We start from the raw sequence: 17,794 nt of genomic DNA, 5'->3' as shown, positions 1-17,794 counted from the left end.
GTTTTCCAAATTTCTTTTTAATAAGAGCCTGTCTTAATTAATGTAATCAAAATCTTACTTGTCTTTCAGCAAGCTGAATAGTTACAGTTAAGGGTATACTTTAACATCAAATTTTGCAGTATGATTATATCAAATACAACTTTTTTTTACAGGTTAGCTGATGCATTGCATGCAAGGTAATGTCTAATTAGAATGATATCACTATTGCTTCATGTCTGTCTGCTAAGATCCCTGATGACTAACAACCTTGGATTATGGCAAGCATTCCCCTCTGGATTAAACTTGAGGTACAGCTATACTTATATCTGACTAAATTGTCTTGATCACTTCTTGTACTTGAGAGTTCTCTTCAAGATAGAGGATATGAGGAGTGTTTCATGAAGTATCTATCTTTGTCAGTGATTTCACAGAAAAGCTTGCTTTCAGCAAATCATATGCAAGCACCTCAGTACCTTATGACAGTTTTCAGTGTAAATCAATGACTATTTGTTTGATAAAATTTTCCCTTCAGATTTACTTCCTTTTTTTCTTATTAACTATGACCTTAATATATCAAACATTGCATGAATTCAATTTTCTTTTAAAGAGTCAGAGTTACTTTAGTGGCCACCTTCACCAAAGGGAAACCTGTCTATTAAGACCACAAGACCGGTTTCACTCTACTTACTTTCCCCCCTTTGATTATTATCACAAGGACCTTTCCAAAAAAAATATTTGTGTCTCCCTTGGCCGGTCTTTATATACAGGTTTCACTGTATGATCAATGTAATGTGATCGTGTCAGTAATAAGCAAATTCTGTAAAAAATCGGGGATGGGTCGGTAGGCTAAGTTGTGTTTCCAATATAATTTGGGGGCTTCCAAATATTGTTTTATTATTTTCTTTTGTCATATTTTTAGTTTAGAGTCTCTTACCTTAATAAGATTGTGTGAGGAGGGCTTAAAAATGATAAAGAATTGAGATGGGAATGTCAAAGCAACAGCCCGCTTTGAGAGTAAATACGTAGCTCGACAGCAGTCAACTAGTTGAACATTGTTGTGGGTTTTTTTTGCAATTTAATCAAGATGCGGATCAGTGGTGCACTGCAGACTTGCTAACACATTTTCTTATAAATGTATAATACCACATATTTATCTTAACACATATAATTCTACATCTAAGATATAGATCTATTAGATGATAAATACAGATATGTAAAATAATATAATCATAATTTTTGTAGGAGACTGAAAAGAGCAACGCAAAGAGATAAGGGATATGCTTCTGTTTAACCCTTTAGCACCTACAGATTCCTATGCATAATGGCAATTACTCACTGGAGGAAACAATACAACTGGTAATAAGTAGGCATTGTTCCAAACAAATTTAAATAGTTTTTTATAAATTTACTTTTGTTCATTACAAGTTATATTTATTTTGTAGCATAGGACCTGTTGAATAGAATGGTACATGGCAAAGTTCAATCAGATGTACGAATATTGACCTTTGACAATCGTTTGCAGCGCGAGAAGAAAAAAAACAAAAGTTCGGGTTTCAGCCGCCCCAGTCCCACGCCTTCAAAAAAATGTAAAGTATCACTGACAGAATACTAAAGTTTTCGCCAAATCTTGGATCAAATATGTCAAAAATTAATTCCAACTCACATCTAGATGTCACTCTGTGTGATATCCAACGTTTTTTATGAACTTATAGCAACGCCCGAGCTTCTTCGGCGAAGTAAGTGGTTTTCCGAGACATGGACGCAGCCATCTTTGCTGAGATCGACTGCGCAACAGTCTGGAACTTGCTACACACCGATGCATGTCAATCGGTTTTTCTCTATTATACTCAATAGGAGCATACACTTTTCTATGCAGATCTATATAGTAGCCAACCTATACGGTATGCACACGCATTATTACCACGGTAAATCATAGACAAGAGATACTATAGCGCAAAGAAAACGTACGGGCGGTTAAGGGCGGTTCAGTGTGTAATAGGAAGGGCGGTCTCGGGCGGTTCAGGTGCTATAGGGTTAATATATCTACAATTTAAAAATCTTACATGATTGATGAAAATGTTACAGTAAATATAAAAACTATTTTTGTTTAAACTCAGTAACACTATGTTCCAAAGTGCAATGTCAGTAATCAGAAAATGAAATAAGATTCAACGATTACAATAATCACTGACCTTGTCCATGTTGTGTAGAGATTGTGGTTCTTCTTCTCTAGGAAGCCTTCCTTGATGACTGTCTGGCACTGGGTCAGCGTCCCCCTGAAGTCAGCTTGGCTCAGTACCCGCCCTGTTGCCGTCGATTTGTTTTGTTCCACAATCAGATGAAGCAACCTGCAGATCTGAAGGAGTTTGTTGATGAAATAATTGGAGGATGACATATTGATATGAGGTAAGGTTTAGTGGTTACAGCGATGAGGTTAGATACAGAGTACCAAGGTTCAAAAGTAGGTTGTGCTCTTCACTGGGAAGCTATTCATCCATGAAAGTTTACTCCCAGAAAGGTATGAACATTGTAGATCTCATATGCTTCCATGAAATTAAACTCAAAATAACTGAAACAAACTGTCCACATCATAGAATTTGATGCATGAAATTCAAAACTCATACACAAATCATCCCGTGTCATCCATTTCGAACATCACACAGATCTTTGGCTATCTACGTGTTGTATGCATGATGATGCTAAAACTGTCTTCATCACCACCTTCAAGTTCAACTTAATTTCCCATAAGATTCATTAGGTGTAATCCTGGAAGGGGTATGTACAAACTGGCTGCCCCGAATCGAGGCTGTTCCTCAAAATCAAGCAACGATTTCTCCTTGATGATTCGATCAAACTTCAACACTCATTTCTTTCAAGAGTGATTAACCATTACATCAACAGCGCTGATGCAGCGTGGCACTTCAAGATGGGATTCCCTCCCAGACAAAGATAAGACTTAGTAAGCGCTTAAGATGGAGTTATGAGTAAGGTCTTCTATCAAGGAAACTAATTTGTCCCCCCTCTCGTGCTCTTTTTTTTGCTGCTTGGATGCCTTATAATGAGGTGCTTGGTAAAGTGAGAAAGTGCACATCTCCTACTCATCTGTTGATTAGTTCAACATATGCAGTTGTCTGGTGGTGTGTCCTTTACGGATGTCTACGCCCATACGCCTTCAAATGTCAAAGGTTACTAACATTCAGTGTTGCCTTCATGCACTCTTCTGTCAAGTAAACGTCCCTACCAGTTTTCGACTAAAATGTCTTCATTGCCATGGAGATGGTGAAATGTGATGAGATCTTCAGTCAAGCCTGGCCCAATGACAGCATCCAGGGGCTGTCATCCAGGGGAGAGCGGGCTGGTGCAACCCTTGCTGAAACCTAAGGCACTGCACTTCGAGGACACCAAGAGGGACCCTTCTCTTCAACCAATAATCGAGAGACTCTCAATAGCATACATCAACACACTGCGCATGACGCATTACATAAACTCATGCTCCATCCCCTTTGTTTACCAAGGCAACTTAATCTGATGCTGTTCTCTGCAGGCACATGGATGCGTTCCCAAAGTGTTTTTCCCTCAAGTTTTCACGCTTTTCCTACTTGTTGACTCACATTAAAAGACAACATCATCACTCCACAGAGTGCCTCTTTTTTGCTCAGTTGATGCGATCTCAAGCTCCCTTGGTAATCAAGTTGTAAAAAGATGCAGTGCAAGACATGGGCAACTTAAAGGAAGGTTCCTATCACTCAATGAAACACAATTGCATCTCACCCATCAAAATAAAATCAGGACAAAAATCAACATTGCTGGAAATGCACATCTACAATCCACACTGTGCACTGCATGTGAACATGGAAAATCCAGTGGAGATCATATAAGCGTTGCAAATAAAGAATGGAGATAGGAATGAATATGAAACTGAATGAAGATATGTAAATCTTGAACATTTGCTCTGCAGGATGATGAAGTGTAAGGAACCAATCTAAACCATTTCTTGATGCAAAATAAAACTCTACATTTCTGACTTGCTTAAAAAAAAGAAGATTTCAGCCACATTACATCCTTATGTTTTGATTTGTAAGCCCAGGTGGATTATTACTTTGACAAAAAAGAAAGAACACTAGCTTCAGTCGTGTACTTTCCTCTTGATGATCAGCCAAGAAAAACCTCCAGTTTGCACACAAGCTAACACCATGAGTCCACTCTCCACACCTCTTTGACCCACTTCCACACACACAGGTCAGCACCAGACCATTCAATGAGAAGATACAAATAGACCACTTGCACCGAGACGTTGGGTAAACACGAGTGCAAGGCAGGAAATTCTCCAGCTCCCTAGATAGAAGATACCATCAACGCTGCTCCTACTGCTCATCGTTGGGCCGAGCTTCCATCACCACCAGCTGATTAGGACACACTGGGAAGAGGAAGCCGAGAAAATGCTTGCCCGGATAGCTTGGGTCATGTTAGTGTAGCGTCGTCGGCCGAGAAAGTTGCATCTTAGCACATTACTCCAGTGGTGAATAGTAACCCTCCTTAGAGTCTCTTTACACTACCAAATTTCATTGTATAAGACCATGTATAATCATTGTACAGCACTGCTATTATACATTAAAGTAATCAATTTTTTTAATCAACCAAAAATTCAAAATGCACATTTTAGTATTTTTGAATGTTATTTTTTACAGGTTATCACACGTTTTTAACTCTTGTTCATCATATTGTGTTGATTTTAAAAAAATAATCTCTAGTCTATTTCTTAAAAGAAATTTTAGGATCTATTCTAGTCTGAATTTATTTGATAACAATAACAAACAAAATGAGCACTTCTTGATGAATCAGGTATTCTTAAAAGCTTCCTCTCTTCAATTTGTATTCATCCAATTTTATACCATTTTGGGGTAGATTTTAATTGCTTTACTCCAGTCATATTTTCTGTTATTTCCCTTTAAAAATATTCTTTAAAATATTGAAAAATAAGAAAATCAAGACCAGCAATGGAAAATAAATCAACAAGTTATAGAATCACTCAAAATTTGATGAGAAAATTAATTAAGACCATTGCCCAAGTGTTTTGTATAAATGTAAAAGCATCTAGTTTTGTTCAGATAAAACATGAATTTAGATAGGCAGGTTTGTTTTCCTAGATTATGCACAACTTTAACCCAGTGCCTACTGGAACCACGTTGTCCCTGTACAAAGCCTGTGGTATTTACAACATACAGTAGTCAAAGAGTTAACACATCAACTGTATGGTGTAAGCCCAATGTTGGGAAGATTCATACTCCTTATACAGTCACTTGACAACTTTCTTCTAGTCTGAATGGGTCATTAGACTTGGTAATTACAGCTGTGATGTTGCAAATTTAGGTGCACGCTTCGTTGATAGGCTAGGCAATGTCTTATTCATTCAGAGGTAGGGACAACCGACCCATGAAGATAATTCATCAAGAAAGCTCACATGCTCAAAACAAGCAAGGTTTACAGGTATGTTTTTTGCTGATAAGGTGAGAAGAATTTCCATTCACCAAATCTGAAGAGAACTTAAAACTTGCTATTGTATTTGTTGCAATACACAGCCCAGTCCATAGTTGAGTTGTAATAATGTAATACTCATAATATCCTAAAAACCAGCTGTATTATTCTCAAATTTTACTATGAGAAAGAGGATTTCTTGTTTCACATGTTTAATACAGATAGGAAATTCCCCCTTAAATCGGCAGGCAGTAGGCCTATTCATGAAAAGTTTAAAAGTTAAACAAAAATGAATGATATTCACACTTCACATTTCATAACATTCATATTGCACTATTATAACTACTAGTATACATTTTTAATCAAAAGAATATGATCTTAGTAGCTAAGGAGATTACATCAAAGTCCCCACCTCCTCTTTTAGAATTTTGCAAATTTCAGGTTAGTAGAGCCAGTTAAGCATATCAATTATTAGTATTCTTAATTACCTTTTCTTTTTCCTCTAACGTGTCTGCTTCCAATTCATATTCATGATGATCTTTGAAGTAGATAAAAAACCTGAGCCCCTCCTGAAAAGAGAAGTTATCACAAAAACACAAAATGTTATTGATATGCAATCTTAAAATGTTCTGATTATCATTTCAAAAGGATGTCAGAGTAGTTTGAATCGTTTAGCAGGTTAGCATTAAACAAACATACATACAAAAATATCACAGAAAAATTTAACATAATTCAATAAATTGTTGAGTTTCACCGAAACTCAATGTTGAGCTGGCTAAAAACAGCCCTAATCTTTTTTCCTTTCTATTCCTCTTTTTTCTTTCATTGCATCTCGAGCATTCTGCACAGTAGATTTGGCGCATAATAATTTAATCTATTTCAATTATCATTACTTCAATTGCATTGAAAATCATTGTATGATTTGGTGAAGGGCAACATTATTTCAGAAATGAACAAAAAATGAGAGCAATCTTTCTCTAGCAAGAGAAAAGAAATGCACATTTCACCAAACATTGCTGGATTCCTTAGAGCCAAGTCCATGGTTAACCTTTATGATATCATGAACATTACTCACATAGCAACAAGTGGAGACAAAAGAACTCATGTTACATTACCCCAAGAGAGAATGGGGCTATGTTACCCCTCTGGAACATTATGTACATGACCTTTTCAAACTTCTTTAACCCCAAACTCATTGATATGGTTGTATTTCAGATAATAGATTTAAAAGCGGTGGGTTTTGCTTATTGGTGTTCAGCAGTGACTCAGCACAATATGATTTTTAAAAAGTATAACAAAAGATGGAAGTTATTTTGTTAAACTATACAGTACGTATCAAAAAAAAGTTTACACTTTGAAAAAGCCCTGGGAATTAAAAAATATACAACATGTGGGTAATTTTTTCACATATAATCTTGGGTTTGGATCCAATGAAAGTATAAGTTTTGACAGAATGTTACACTTGAGTGAGCACTGTCCATTTTTGTAAAGCTCACAGAAATCTCTTTGCGCAGAAATGCTTGTTTTCACGCTGTGTAAGGGGAAAAGACAAAATCTAACTTACCCTGCGAAACATTTCTCATACATTGCCCTTGCACTTTTAGTCAATTGAAATAAAACGGATGCATTCAAGCATTTTGTAACAATTTTGCCACCCAAATTGAAATTTTTAACACTTAGTAAGCACAACCTTTACCCTTTTTGTGCCAGCTGGATCTGAGGACATAACTGAATCTGAACAAAAGTTTATATCAGACATCTCCAGCATTTTTTCACTAAGTTTTTATCATTTAAAGTGGGTTTACATTTCATTTTTCATTTAATACTTGTTTTCTCCACGCTTTTCCCAAGCTTGGCAATGATCAACAAGATGAAAATCAAGCCTAAGCCCTTTCATGTAAATCACCGCTCAGTTCACAGCAAATATCGTCACGATGTGCTCGGTGTGTGGGGGAGTGGGGTGGGGCGCAATGCACCCTTCGAAGTGTTTTGGGCAAGGAAACAAGTTAAAAAATGTAAAAGATATATTCAAATCAATTTTACTAGCTAAATTCCACGTGTTCTTCATGATTAAGGTATACTTTTATTCACATAATTATTTCAAAGTTCTTCGCAAATAATTATTTACTAACTTTTCAAAAGTAAGTGCTGCTCACTCAAGCGGAAATATTTTTTGACAGTTATATCGTTATTTGCTTAAATGGATCTGTACCAATGTTAAAATGTGGAACAATCTTCAGGATATCACAAATGTATAATTTTACAGGGTTTTTTCTAAGTGTAAACTTTTTTTGATACGCACTGTATATAAGAAATTTCATCATTCAAACCTAATGGGAAATACCATTGTATTGGACTGCTTAATTAGAAAGATGTTTTCTATTACCAAGGATTGAAAGAGATTTTTCACTCCCAGGAAGGGCCATCCCTCTTTATTTTATATACCATTGAGTTAAATTTGCTAGTTTTTATCTAATAATCGATTTTACAATTTGTCTTCCATACCTTTTCTCTTCCCATTTCTATGCCATTGTCACACATGTTTCTCCCATCTCTTTTCACCTCTCGAACATCCCACCGTCATTCCAACTTCAGTTCCATGTCTTATTCTCACTTATATTAAAAAAGTCTTCTTTTTTAACTATCCTCATTGGTTCACCAGCTTACAGAGCAACTTGCTTCTGCCTTCATACTACTAGCCACTTAAACTCAAGTTCATCGCCAGTTAGATGTCTCAAACCACTTATGACTTGAGAAATTGTACTTTTTGGGGTGGGGGTGGTGGTGGTGGGAGTGTCCAGTCTTCACAAAAAAGGGAAGTCCAAAAGTTGCGACCTTAGTCAACACAAAGTTGTTTTAAAACAAGCCAACATTAGCAATAATTTGAAAACAATCAAATAAAACGTTATAATTTATAACTGCACACATCTGTTTGTTTCATTTAAATTAATGATTGAGAAAAATCACAGATTAACAGAAATAATCACTTCATTGATCTACAAGCTTGAAATTAGTTGAGACCTCAAAAAAGAAGAAAGGGGACAGATATTGCAACAAAAAAGTGTACACTTATAAGGCTACCATTTGAAATGTTATCTTGTGGCAGATACAGGCGGGGTGCAATGGGCACACATCCCTTTATACTCTAAGAATCCCCCACTGAACATACATGTCAATCTATGTAAACTAGTTCCACCTTTACTTTGAGATCCACAGATCTGACTCTGCTATCTATAAAAAAAAAAATCTGCAATGATTTAATCTTGTTGCAGCTAGATTTGTGATCTCACGATCAAAATCAATACTGAAACTAAAATGTCATGATGCATGTAGATTATCTTAATACGTCATCTTTGGTGCGGCTTCGTTCTGAAACATAACTAGATATTTATAGACTTTCACAGCTGCTTGTCATCATAGTACTCAAGGACTGACAAGATCTGAACACAAGATGGGGCTAAATTACTTTACAAATCTTGTGGTATAAAGTACTGGTCCAATCAATTTCAGTTTTTGGTAGATTAAAATCTGTTTTAACAACTCTTTTATTTAACAAGTATCAGATATTAATAAAACTTGACCCTCTAATACAGAGAGACTATTTGGACAGAAATATGCATTGTTCCAAGAACTGAATCTGTTGCAAATGAAATCGTTGTCACAAGTAATATGAAAGGGGGATTCAGTAGTTGTAATTGGGGTAACGCTCTAGACACAGACAAGATAAATTAATTAATTTTCAAACAATGGGAATTTGATACAATCAATATTTTCATTTTAATATTTAGTGCAAACCTATCTTGCCCGAGACTTAGTTCATTGACACTTATCCATAAGAAAATTTGTCCCAGAATTTTAGAACTTCTTCTGACAAGTTTTATGGTATCATGGATCATTATACTGGTTGGTTGCAGAGTTATTTCTGAACACAGTTTGCCTCTAGTCTATTACAAGGTAGTACATCCTGTATTAAAAAAAATAAAGCCACCAATTTGCCCATTTTCATAAAAGTGATGGATGAGCACAAAACTAATAGGCCTGTATTCTCAGAAGAGGTTTTAATTGTACAATGGTACAATACCATAGACGGCAGATTTGGTACAATTATTTTATCGCAAACTCTAAGAAAAGTCCAATTATAAATGAGCACTTTTGGCAAAGGGCATCTAATGGAAGAAGATGAATTCTGAGTATATCACTTTTAAGTACATGTAATGTACACACTCTAAATAGATATTGTATTCTTATACTTATCAAATTTCTGAAATGAGTTCCCTGTGTTTATTAAGGCAACCTGACAAAAGTCCTGCTCAGCGTCTTTTTTGTGTCTTAATTATCTAGCTCCCATTTCAACACACACAATGCAATGGGGAATATAACAGTGAAAGACGCTGAGCTGGATCTTATCCAATAATTGCTATGCTACATCTCAATGAATGGCTGTACAAAATGACATCTGCCTAAAACATATGTCTCACACTTTGTTAATGCTAAATATCTATGCTATGATTGAATTTGCGAAAAGCACTCTTTGAGAGTGAGCCATCTGTTGACTTCAAATATCCAATTCCTAATTGAATTTAACAAACAACATGACTGTTACATTACTAAAAAACACACAGAAATATTGTGAGCATATTCTCAGTCAAGGATAAAATATGTATATGAATAGCATGACAATTATTAAAAACACCTTCAAAGCAATAAATAATTCATGTTCTTTTTAAACAATAAATCAATTGTTTACAACATTCTAGATAAATCATTTTGCAAATCTAGCATGGAAATTGACACACCTCAACTCAACTAGAAGTTGACTGGTATTTACACTTTACACTTTTCATGGGACTTTCAAATTATTATCTTTAAACTATAACTGCTTTGCTTATACTAATTATAGATACCAAAATAATACAAGATGCTACCCTATCGCTTTAAATAACATCTGTGTCATCTAACGAGGGAAAGAGGAAGCCATTTATTTGTTTAAGTACAGCATGAGTACAACATGTTCTGGAATTTGGCAAAAGGGGGAGGTTGCTGATGAAGCCTAAAGTATGGGTCCAGAACCTAAGATCTCTTATTATCCATTTTGTTCAAGTAAGACAATATTAACAACAAAGGGTGAGTAACGATTAATTATTAGTCTTTACGAGGGCAATCAAAAAATAATTTTCCTATAGCTGTTTACAAATTAGATTTTCATATCATTATCTTAAAGTGATAAAGACACATTATTTTTTTTTTATTTAGCAAAATATATATAGACCACTAATAATATTTACAGATGAGTAACTTTCAAAATTTAAAGAAGTGTTACGCTCACATAAAACATGTGCAATAAACGGGATGTGAGAAAATCAACTGATTCAACTTTTTAACCTCGAAATACAATTCTTTCACCTTGCGATTTTATTCCTCCTCTGATCTCTAGATCTAGAGGGCTTTTACTAATTCCAACAACCAGTGTTATGACGTCATAGTTTGCAGGGTGTCTGTGGTATCTAGTAGGATTAATTGCTATCTCATGTCACATGACTGATGCTCATTAAGAGAGAGAGGGAGAGTGCTCATGGATATTGTACCAATCGTAAAATTTGTGTGAAAGTTATTAGCTGTTTGGAAGTGTCGTTTTCACAGAGAACAGTGGAGAATCATGAAATGAAATCAGTGATTTACACTGACTATTGTTATAAGCTTCCGAAATCCCTGCATCTGATTGGCCCAGAGGAAATTTGTCAATGACAACCACTGACTTATTTGTTTCATGCAAACCTCCCCAGAATGAATCATAATGTTGTGACTTCATGGGGAGATTCCTTTCTCCTTCCCTTTCCCCTCAATCCATTCTGTTGTGGAGGTGTTGTGGTGAAGTGATTAAAGGTCAAGTCCTTAGTAATAGAGAAAAATCTAACAAACAAATCACTGAAAATTTCATCAAAATCGGATGTAAAATAAGACAGTTATGACATTTTACAATTTCACCCATTTTTCAAAAAACAGTTATATGCACAACGTGCAAATGAGAGAATTGATGATGTCCCCCACTCACTATTCTTTTGTTTTTCATTGTTTGATTTATACAATATTTCAATATTTACAGATTTTACATTAGGAACAAAGTTGACTGAACCATAAAATGATAAAACAATGGTAATTCCACATGTTTAGAGATGCATAAAACTTTGTTTTACTGGATAATGAGGAGAAAATATGAATATTTCATATTATATATAATAAAATACAAAAGAAATTGTGAGTGGGTGACATCATCAGTCCCATCATCAGGATGTACATATATCTGTTTTGTGAAATTAAGCAAAATTTTAAAATGGCTTCTTATTTTACATCCGATTTTGATGAAATTTTCAGTGTTATACTTGTTAGATTTGTCTCTTTTTATTTAAATAAAGTTTTGGTTTATTGTCCTTTAAGTCACTTGACTCTTAAACCAAGGGTTGATGGTTTGAATCCCAATCAGTGCTAATGTCCTTTGGCCCCTTGGCAAGGCTTTTTTCCGCGTCTCCAACCAGGTGTTAAATGGGTATCAGCTAGGATGTGAAAGTCAATGTGATACGGATTGGCATGTGTGCACCGATAAATGGTGGCCTGGCAAGGAAACTCCCCAGGGAGTGGAGATGGTGCACTTTATGTGTGGAACAGTGATTGATTCTATGACTGGGGTAATAATAATTACAATGCAAAGTGGTTAGAAACCATATAATGAAGCACTATATAAATGTAACTATTATTATTTTACGATTAAGCTGTATACTGTATATTTTTTCATATCATTTGATGCTGCCTTGCACATGTAGCTTTTCATATATATCTTTTTTACTCTTCTGTAACTTTTCCAATTATCTTTTTAGTAAAAAATATTGCTGATTGTCTACTTTCCATTAGGCCTCTCCCCACCTGATCTTATCCTAGTTCCTTTTCAACTGGTCGTTTAACTATTTGGTCTGCTTGCCATTGAGCCCATTCACCATACTGTCTAATTTTCAGTTAGGATATGCCTGATTCATCGAATATCCACAAGGTCTTACTCCATTTATACCCCTTTCATACTGCCCTCTTCATTTTTCACTGGCGAACTTCTCTGCCTTGCATTCCTCACTTCCCCCGCGAAAAAAAAATGTACCCTTTCGCACTGACATTTCTTCCCTGGTGAAAGTCAACGGGCGATTGCAGAACAAAACGAAAGAAAATTGTAATAATTACTTCTTACCTATTACAAAAAGGAATAAACAAAAATTAATTACAACATATTTTGGAAGTATTACGAGAAAAACAAACAATATCACCTTGTTTTTATATTTTAGCGCATTTTATACATGTAAAAAGTGCTTTTTAATAAATATTGTTAGTAAAAAAAAATTATGTTCAAGGGTAGCTACATGTACTTGGCCATAGCATTCAGCTGAGCTTGCAAATTATCGCGCACGGAATCTCGGTATAGGGGACTTCGGGAGAGAAAAAAATTGACCTCTGACGTCATTAAAGAGGAGAAGTTCTCCGGTTTGCTTTCATACTGGCCTTTTCACCGGCGAACTTCGCTGGTGAAACAGTTTCGCCGGCGAAGTTCTCCACCTCTAGAGGTGTGTACCTTTCATACTGGACACTTCCCCTTTGCCAGTGAAGTTCGCCGGTGAAAAGCGCAATATGAAAGGGGTATTAGTTTATGTGGTTAGATATAGACTCTTCTTTTTTAACCAAATCTTAATTTGACAAAGTAAAAATAATACATAGATAAAGTATAAATTAGTGCATTTGAACATTAAACTAAATGAGAATCATAGACCCAGATCTCGTGTTTTTTCTTGTACTGGTTTCCCTTAAACCAAATTTTAAAACCAGTTTAGAAGATTGCTTCACTTGCGTTCTCATCACTATCTCCTGAATGGTCCATAAATTTCATGCTTTTGTTGCCATGGGAATACTCTAGCTTACTGGGGTACATGTTTTGCACAAAATTTGAAACCGCAGCATAGGCATAATCATTGGTATTCTACACACTGTGTGTACATGCCCAATATGCACGCACTATTGTACTTCCAAGCTGAAGATCACTTTCTGAGTATATGCAGCTGTGTCCTCATCTATGCTTACACCAGTTTAACAGGTCAATTTGGTCATGAAAACCCCCGGGGGGGGGGGGGGGGGGCACTCGACCAAAAAAGTGGTAGGGGTGTGACGCGGGCGAGGCAAAAAACGGGGGCCTTGGAGCGGGCTTATTGTAAAAAGGAGGGTCCTCGGAACGGGCTTCGGAACTACAACTGTTTGTGAAAACAGGGGTCCTCGGAACGGATCTCCGTATCTCTGTGAGTGCGTATGCATCCCTATGGAACGGGGGGCAATTGTGCATGACGCAGCTAGCGCGGCCTCCGCCGGGTGCGCTCCCGCTTAGGCGATGGTCGAAAAGCGCTCTACGGCCGCTTTTCACCAAAATTGTAGCAGATCAATGCGACCGGAACGGCGTAACGAAATATATGCGAAGCTTTGGAGCGGATTTCTTTCTTCTTTTTTCTCGATAAGAAGGAAATGCTATGCCTTGGAGCGGCTTTCTTTGTTCTTTTTCTCAATAAGACAAAAATGCTATGCCTTGGAACGGAAATTTGAGTGTAAAAATGGGGGTCCCCTCCGCGGCACATACCCACTATGCATTATATACTGAGTGCCCCCCCCCCCCGGGTGAAAACCACATCACGAGGTGGACTTACTAACTGGTTTGGAAGACCAGTTAAAATTGCTTCCAAGACTACTTCATGCGTTCCCATTACTCATAACACCGGTTTCCACTAAATTGGTTTATGAGAACTGGGTCTTATATAACTGGGTATATGAGACAGCTGGGTGAAGTGTAGTACAATAGACAAAATGGCAATCAGATCAAATTAGACCAAATGGGTTAGGCCCATGTGGTAGACCAACTGAGATGAAGACTAAGTGAATATAACCCAAAAGAATTATTACAATACAAATATTTCATGAACTTGTTAACACCCTAACCAGTTGACAATATGCTCTATGTTAACAAGGAAATTAGGAGAACTTGCCCACCTAAGACCGTGTTTATGCTTCCACTTTTCAGGTCAGAATCAGCATTTTCATACGTGAATAGTCCAAAACATGGTTGCGTCCATGCTTACTTTCATTTAAACTACATTTCAGAACGCCGATCGTAGATTTACAAAAAGGTACATTTCTTTCCTATCCAACAAAAATTACGTCGCGAAGCCAGCTGCAGATCACGATTTCGCCTCTGAAAAATTAAGCATAAACAGCACCCCCAGAACCACGTTTGCGATCGGCGATCTGAAACGATGTTCGAAAACGCTGACTCTGTCTACGCAATGGAAGCATAAACACACCCTAAGTGAACTCGCTAGGATGGAAAAGTGCTCTTAATAATTCAGCTTTTAAGTGATATGAAAACACCTTTTTGATATGCAGGTAGTTGAATATTGGAACTGGGGCTAAATCTAGAGTGGGGTTGATTTTCCAAAATGACCTGTTCGGCTAAAATACATTACATCCTGGACTTCCTGTCTCTTGAGCCAGGGGTCTTATCGTATGGAGGTCACCTAATGGCCGGAAGAAAGGGGTTAATTAGACCTAGAAGGGGGTCGTGGATCCCCCCCCCCCTGTCTACAGGGTAGTGTTTCACAAAGCAGTTTGTAAGTTACGCGCAAGTGCGCAACAGTGGCATAATAAACAAAAAAAAATTGGCATAGGGGAAGATTTCTATACAGCCATGAGCAAGCAAAAATTTTGATCTTTTTTGTACAATATCTAATTTTATGATAGATTTTGAAATATTTAGAAATAATATATTTCACACATTTTCTTTCTTTCTCTCTCTCTCTCTCTTTCTTAGTAATGTATTTTTTTTTTTTGGGGGGGGGTCTATGGCAACCCCATCTGTGCACTAACTTGGTTGATTTAGCTCTGCCATCAGGGACAATCTACCAGTGAAAAGCGCTAGTCTACTTTTATCAGTTATCACTCTATCACAAATATTTTCCTTATGTCCAAAAGTGTTTGAGCAGGAAGCCAGAGCATTACAAATATCGTAAGTTTGTCTTTATGGTAACCATGGTAACAGGGACCAGCAGCCAATCACAATCAAGGTTTCCATGGTAGTTACCATAATGGCAAAGTTATGTTACTATAATTGTAAGGCTTTATGACATGGGCCAAGTGTTCACCGTCAAAGATTGTAAGTAGAATTTTAAGCAAGAGAACAACAACAAAATTCTATTTTATTCTTACCTCACTCTCGTAGTCTGTTACAGTTGCAAAGGTAAACTTTCTATTCAGGTTTCCTTTCTGTATGTTACACAGCTGGCATGCCTGGAAATCAATCTGAAAAACAAAACACACAAAAAAAAGCAATTTATTATAACACTTGCAATGTTTCTTCTAAATTAGTTGTCTTCCAAGTATGAAATGTACCAGATGGATTAATAATTCAAATACTGCTGCTTTCTATCAATTAGTAGTTCTAATAAATATGCAGTGTTTAGCATGCTACATAAAGGTGGATCATCATTTCCTAATTACCATCGTCATGATAATCATCTTACAGCATATATTAGTATTACTCTTAAAATAGATTCCTTACACTGCTCTGTAAAAATTCATTGGGGAATACAGAAGAAGTTTATTACAAATTTTATATTTTATATATAAGTTCAAGATTTTTCAAAAGGGGAAAATATATACCATGAAGTATGGCAGAATGATGCTATTTTACCCCCCATGAATGCATGATGTGGAAAGATAGTAGCCCTTGAAATGAAAGGTATACTCACCCCCCCAAAAAAAAAAAAAAAAAAGTAGAATAAAAATGAATAAAATATATTTTAAATAAAATGAAAAGTGCCATATTAGTAATAAGTACTACTATAAATAAAATGAAATAAAATAATATAAGATAAAATAAAACAAAACAAAATGAAATAAAATGAAATATGATATGAAATGATATTACGATATGATATGAAATGAAATTAAAAATATAAAATAAAATAACAAAATAAAATAAATGATCAATCATCCAAGGTACTTGGCCAAATTACGAGAACTTTCGCGGGGATTTTTCCAAGGTTGCAGGTATTTTGGCAATGTGAAAGCAATTTACTGGAACTTTTAGCCCAGCATGTAGTTAGGCGCGGGCGCCGTGGGTGGCTGCTGAGCTAGTGGTTTTGAATCTCGCGCCTTGCCTGCTTATCAGACCATACTGCGCATGCTCCTAACTTCAGGAATTTATCCCGAAGGGTATGTTTCGGGGCGGTGTGAATGCAGGAATAATTAATGGGTATTTTTTAGCCTTAAAAATTTCTCATAATTTAACGGGGATTCTTATGATCGAGGCGGTTTGAATCCACCTAATGATGGATAGAAAAGACAAGTAGCCAAGAAAAGAGAGGACCAGAAAGAAACAAAAAAAGGAGGAAAGAAAATATAGCAGGGAAAGGGAAGTGAGAGGGGAGCAGAGTAAAAAAAAACATGGGTTACTTTAAGAAACTATGAAACACTCCTCTAGTTTACAAAACTTGCATTATATCATACTGTTGAAACAAAATGAAAAACGATCCACTCCAACTTTTCTATAAAAACCTATCAGTGCATGATTCAGTTGTTTCTTTTTCCAACTAGTTTAAAATTGGAAACTTCATTGATAGTGCTTCTCAATGCCAAAATATACTCACTTTAACTAGATAAAAGTTATTTGGCAATGGGAGATAAAATGCTTTTGGGGTTTGGTCATGATGCTGTATTTAGCATTATACCAGACAGACTTGGCATGACCAATGATATCTTATATTTTGTTTATAAAAGGTCAATTATTTTCCACTGGCAGGTACCCACATCTTTACCCCCTGTGAATTCACGTGTATCATATTCAAACTATTAATAGATATTGTTTGTAATATCAAGTAGACAGATGAGAGTAGCAGCCAAAAGAACTTGTTGAATTCAATGATTCCTTCAAATTTGTCTACATTAATAAAACCCTAAATATATTGACTCGATATCTACGTTTTTGTATTAATTATTTTATTAGAGCTGCAAGGGGAGCCAATGACAAATCAACAATATCAACATTTATTCAAAAGTAGATTTTTTTAACTTCAAAATGCAATCTATTTTGGAAAAGGGAGTTTCTAACATCAATCTGCAATACATCATGTACATTAGGCGACACTTTCAAAAAGATGGATGAAAGATGGATGAAAACAAAGATTTGATACTGAACATTCAATCAAATTTTGAGAGATGTGTTTCTATACTCCCAGTAGCTGAATGTACCAACACCATATAAATAATAAAG

At 36.0% G+C, this 17,794-nt stretch overlaps 1 protein-coding gene across 1 annotated transcript in view; it reads right to left on the bottom strand.

Moving 5' to 3' along the window:
* LOC129253881 (uncharacterized) overlaps nucleotides 1-17,794 on the bottom strand; it is a 45,999-nt gene that overhangs the window by 19,057 nt on the left and 9,148 nt on the right. The window contains exons 3-5 of the mRNA XM_054892313.2: nucleotides 15,730-15,822; nucleotides 5,943-6,023; nucleotides 2,172-2,335 (exon numbers count right to left, since the gene is read on the bottom strand). Of these exons, the coding sequence (XP_054748288.2) occupies nucleotides 2,172-2,335; nucleotides 5,943-6,023; nucleotides 15,730-15,822 (338 nt within the window). The remainder of the gene's footprint in view (nucleotides 1-2,171; nucleotides 2,336-5,942; nucleotides 6,024-15,729; nucleotides 15,823-17,794) is intronic.

This window comes from Lytechinus pictus, chromosome 2, assembly GCF_037042905.1.
Source record: "Lytechinus pictus isolate F3 Inbred chromosome 2, Lp3.0, whole genome shotgun sequence".
In the NCBI taxonomy this organism is placed as follows: Eukaryota; Metazoa; Echinodermata; class Echinoidea; order Temnopleuroida; family Toxopneustidae; genus Lytechinus; species Lytechinus pictus.
Note: the sequence above shows the minus strand (reverse complement) of the source record. Positions and strands in the feature narration are given on the sequence as shown.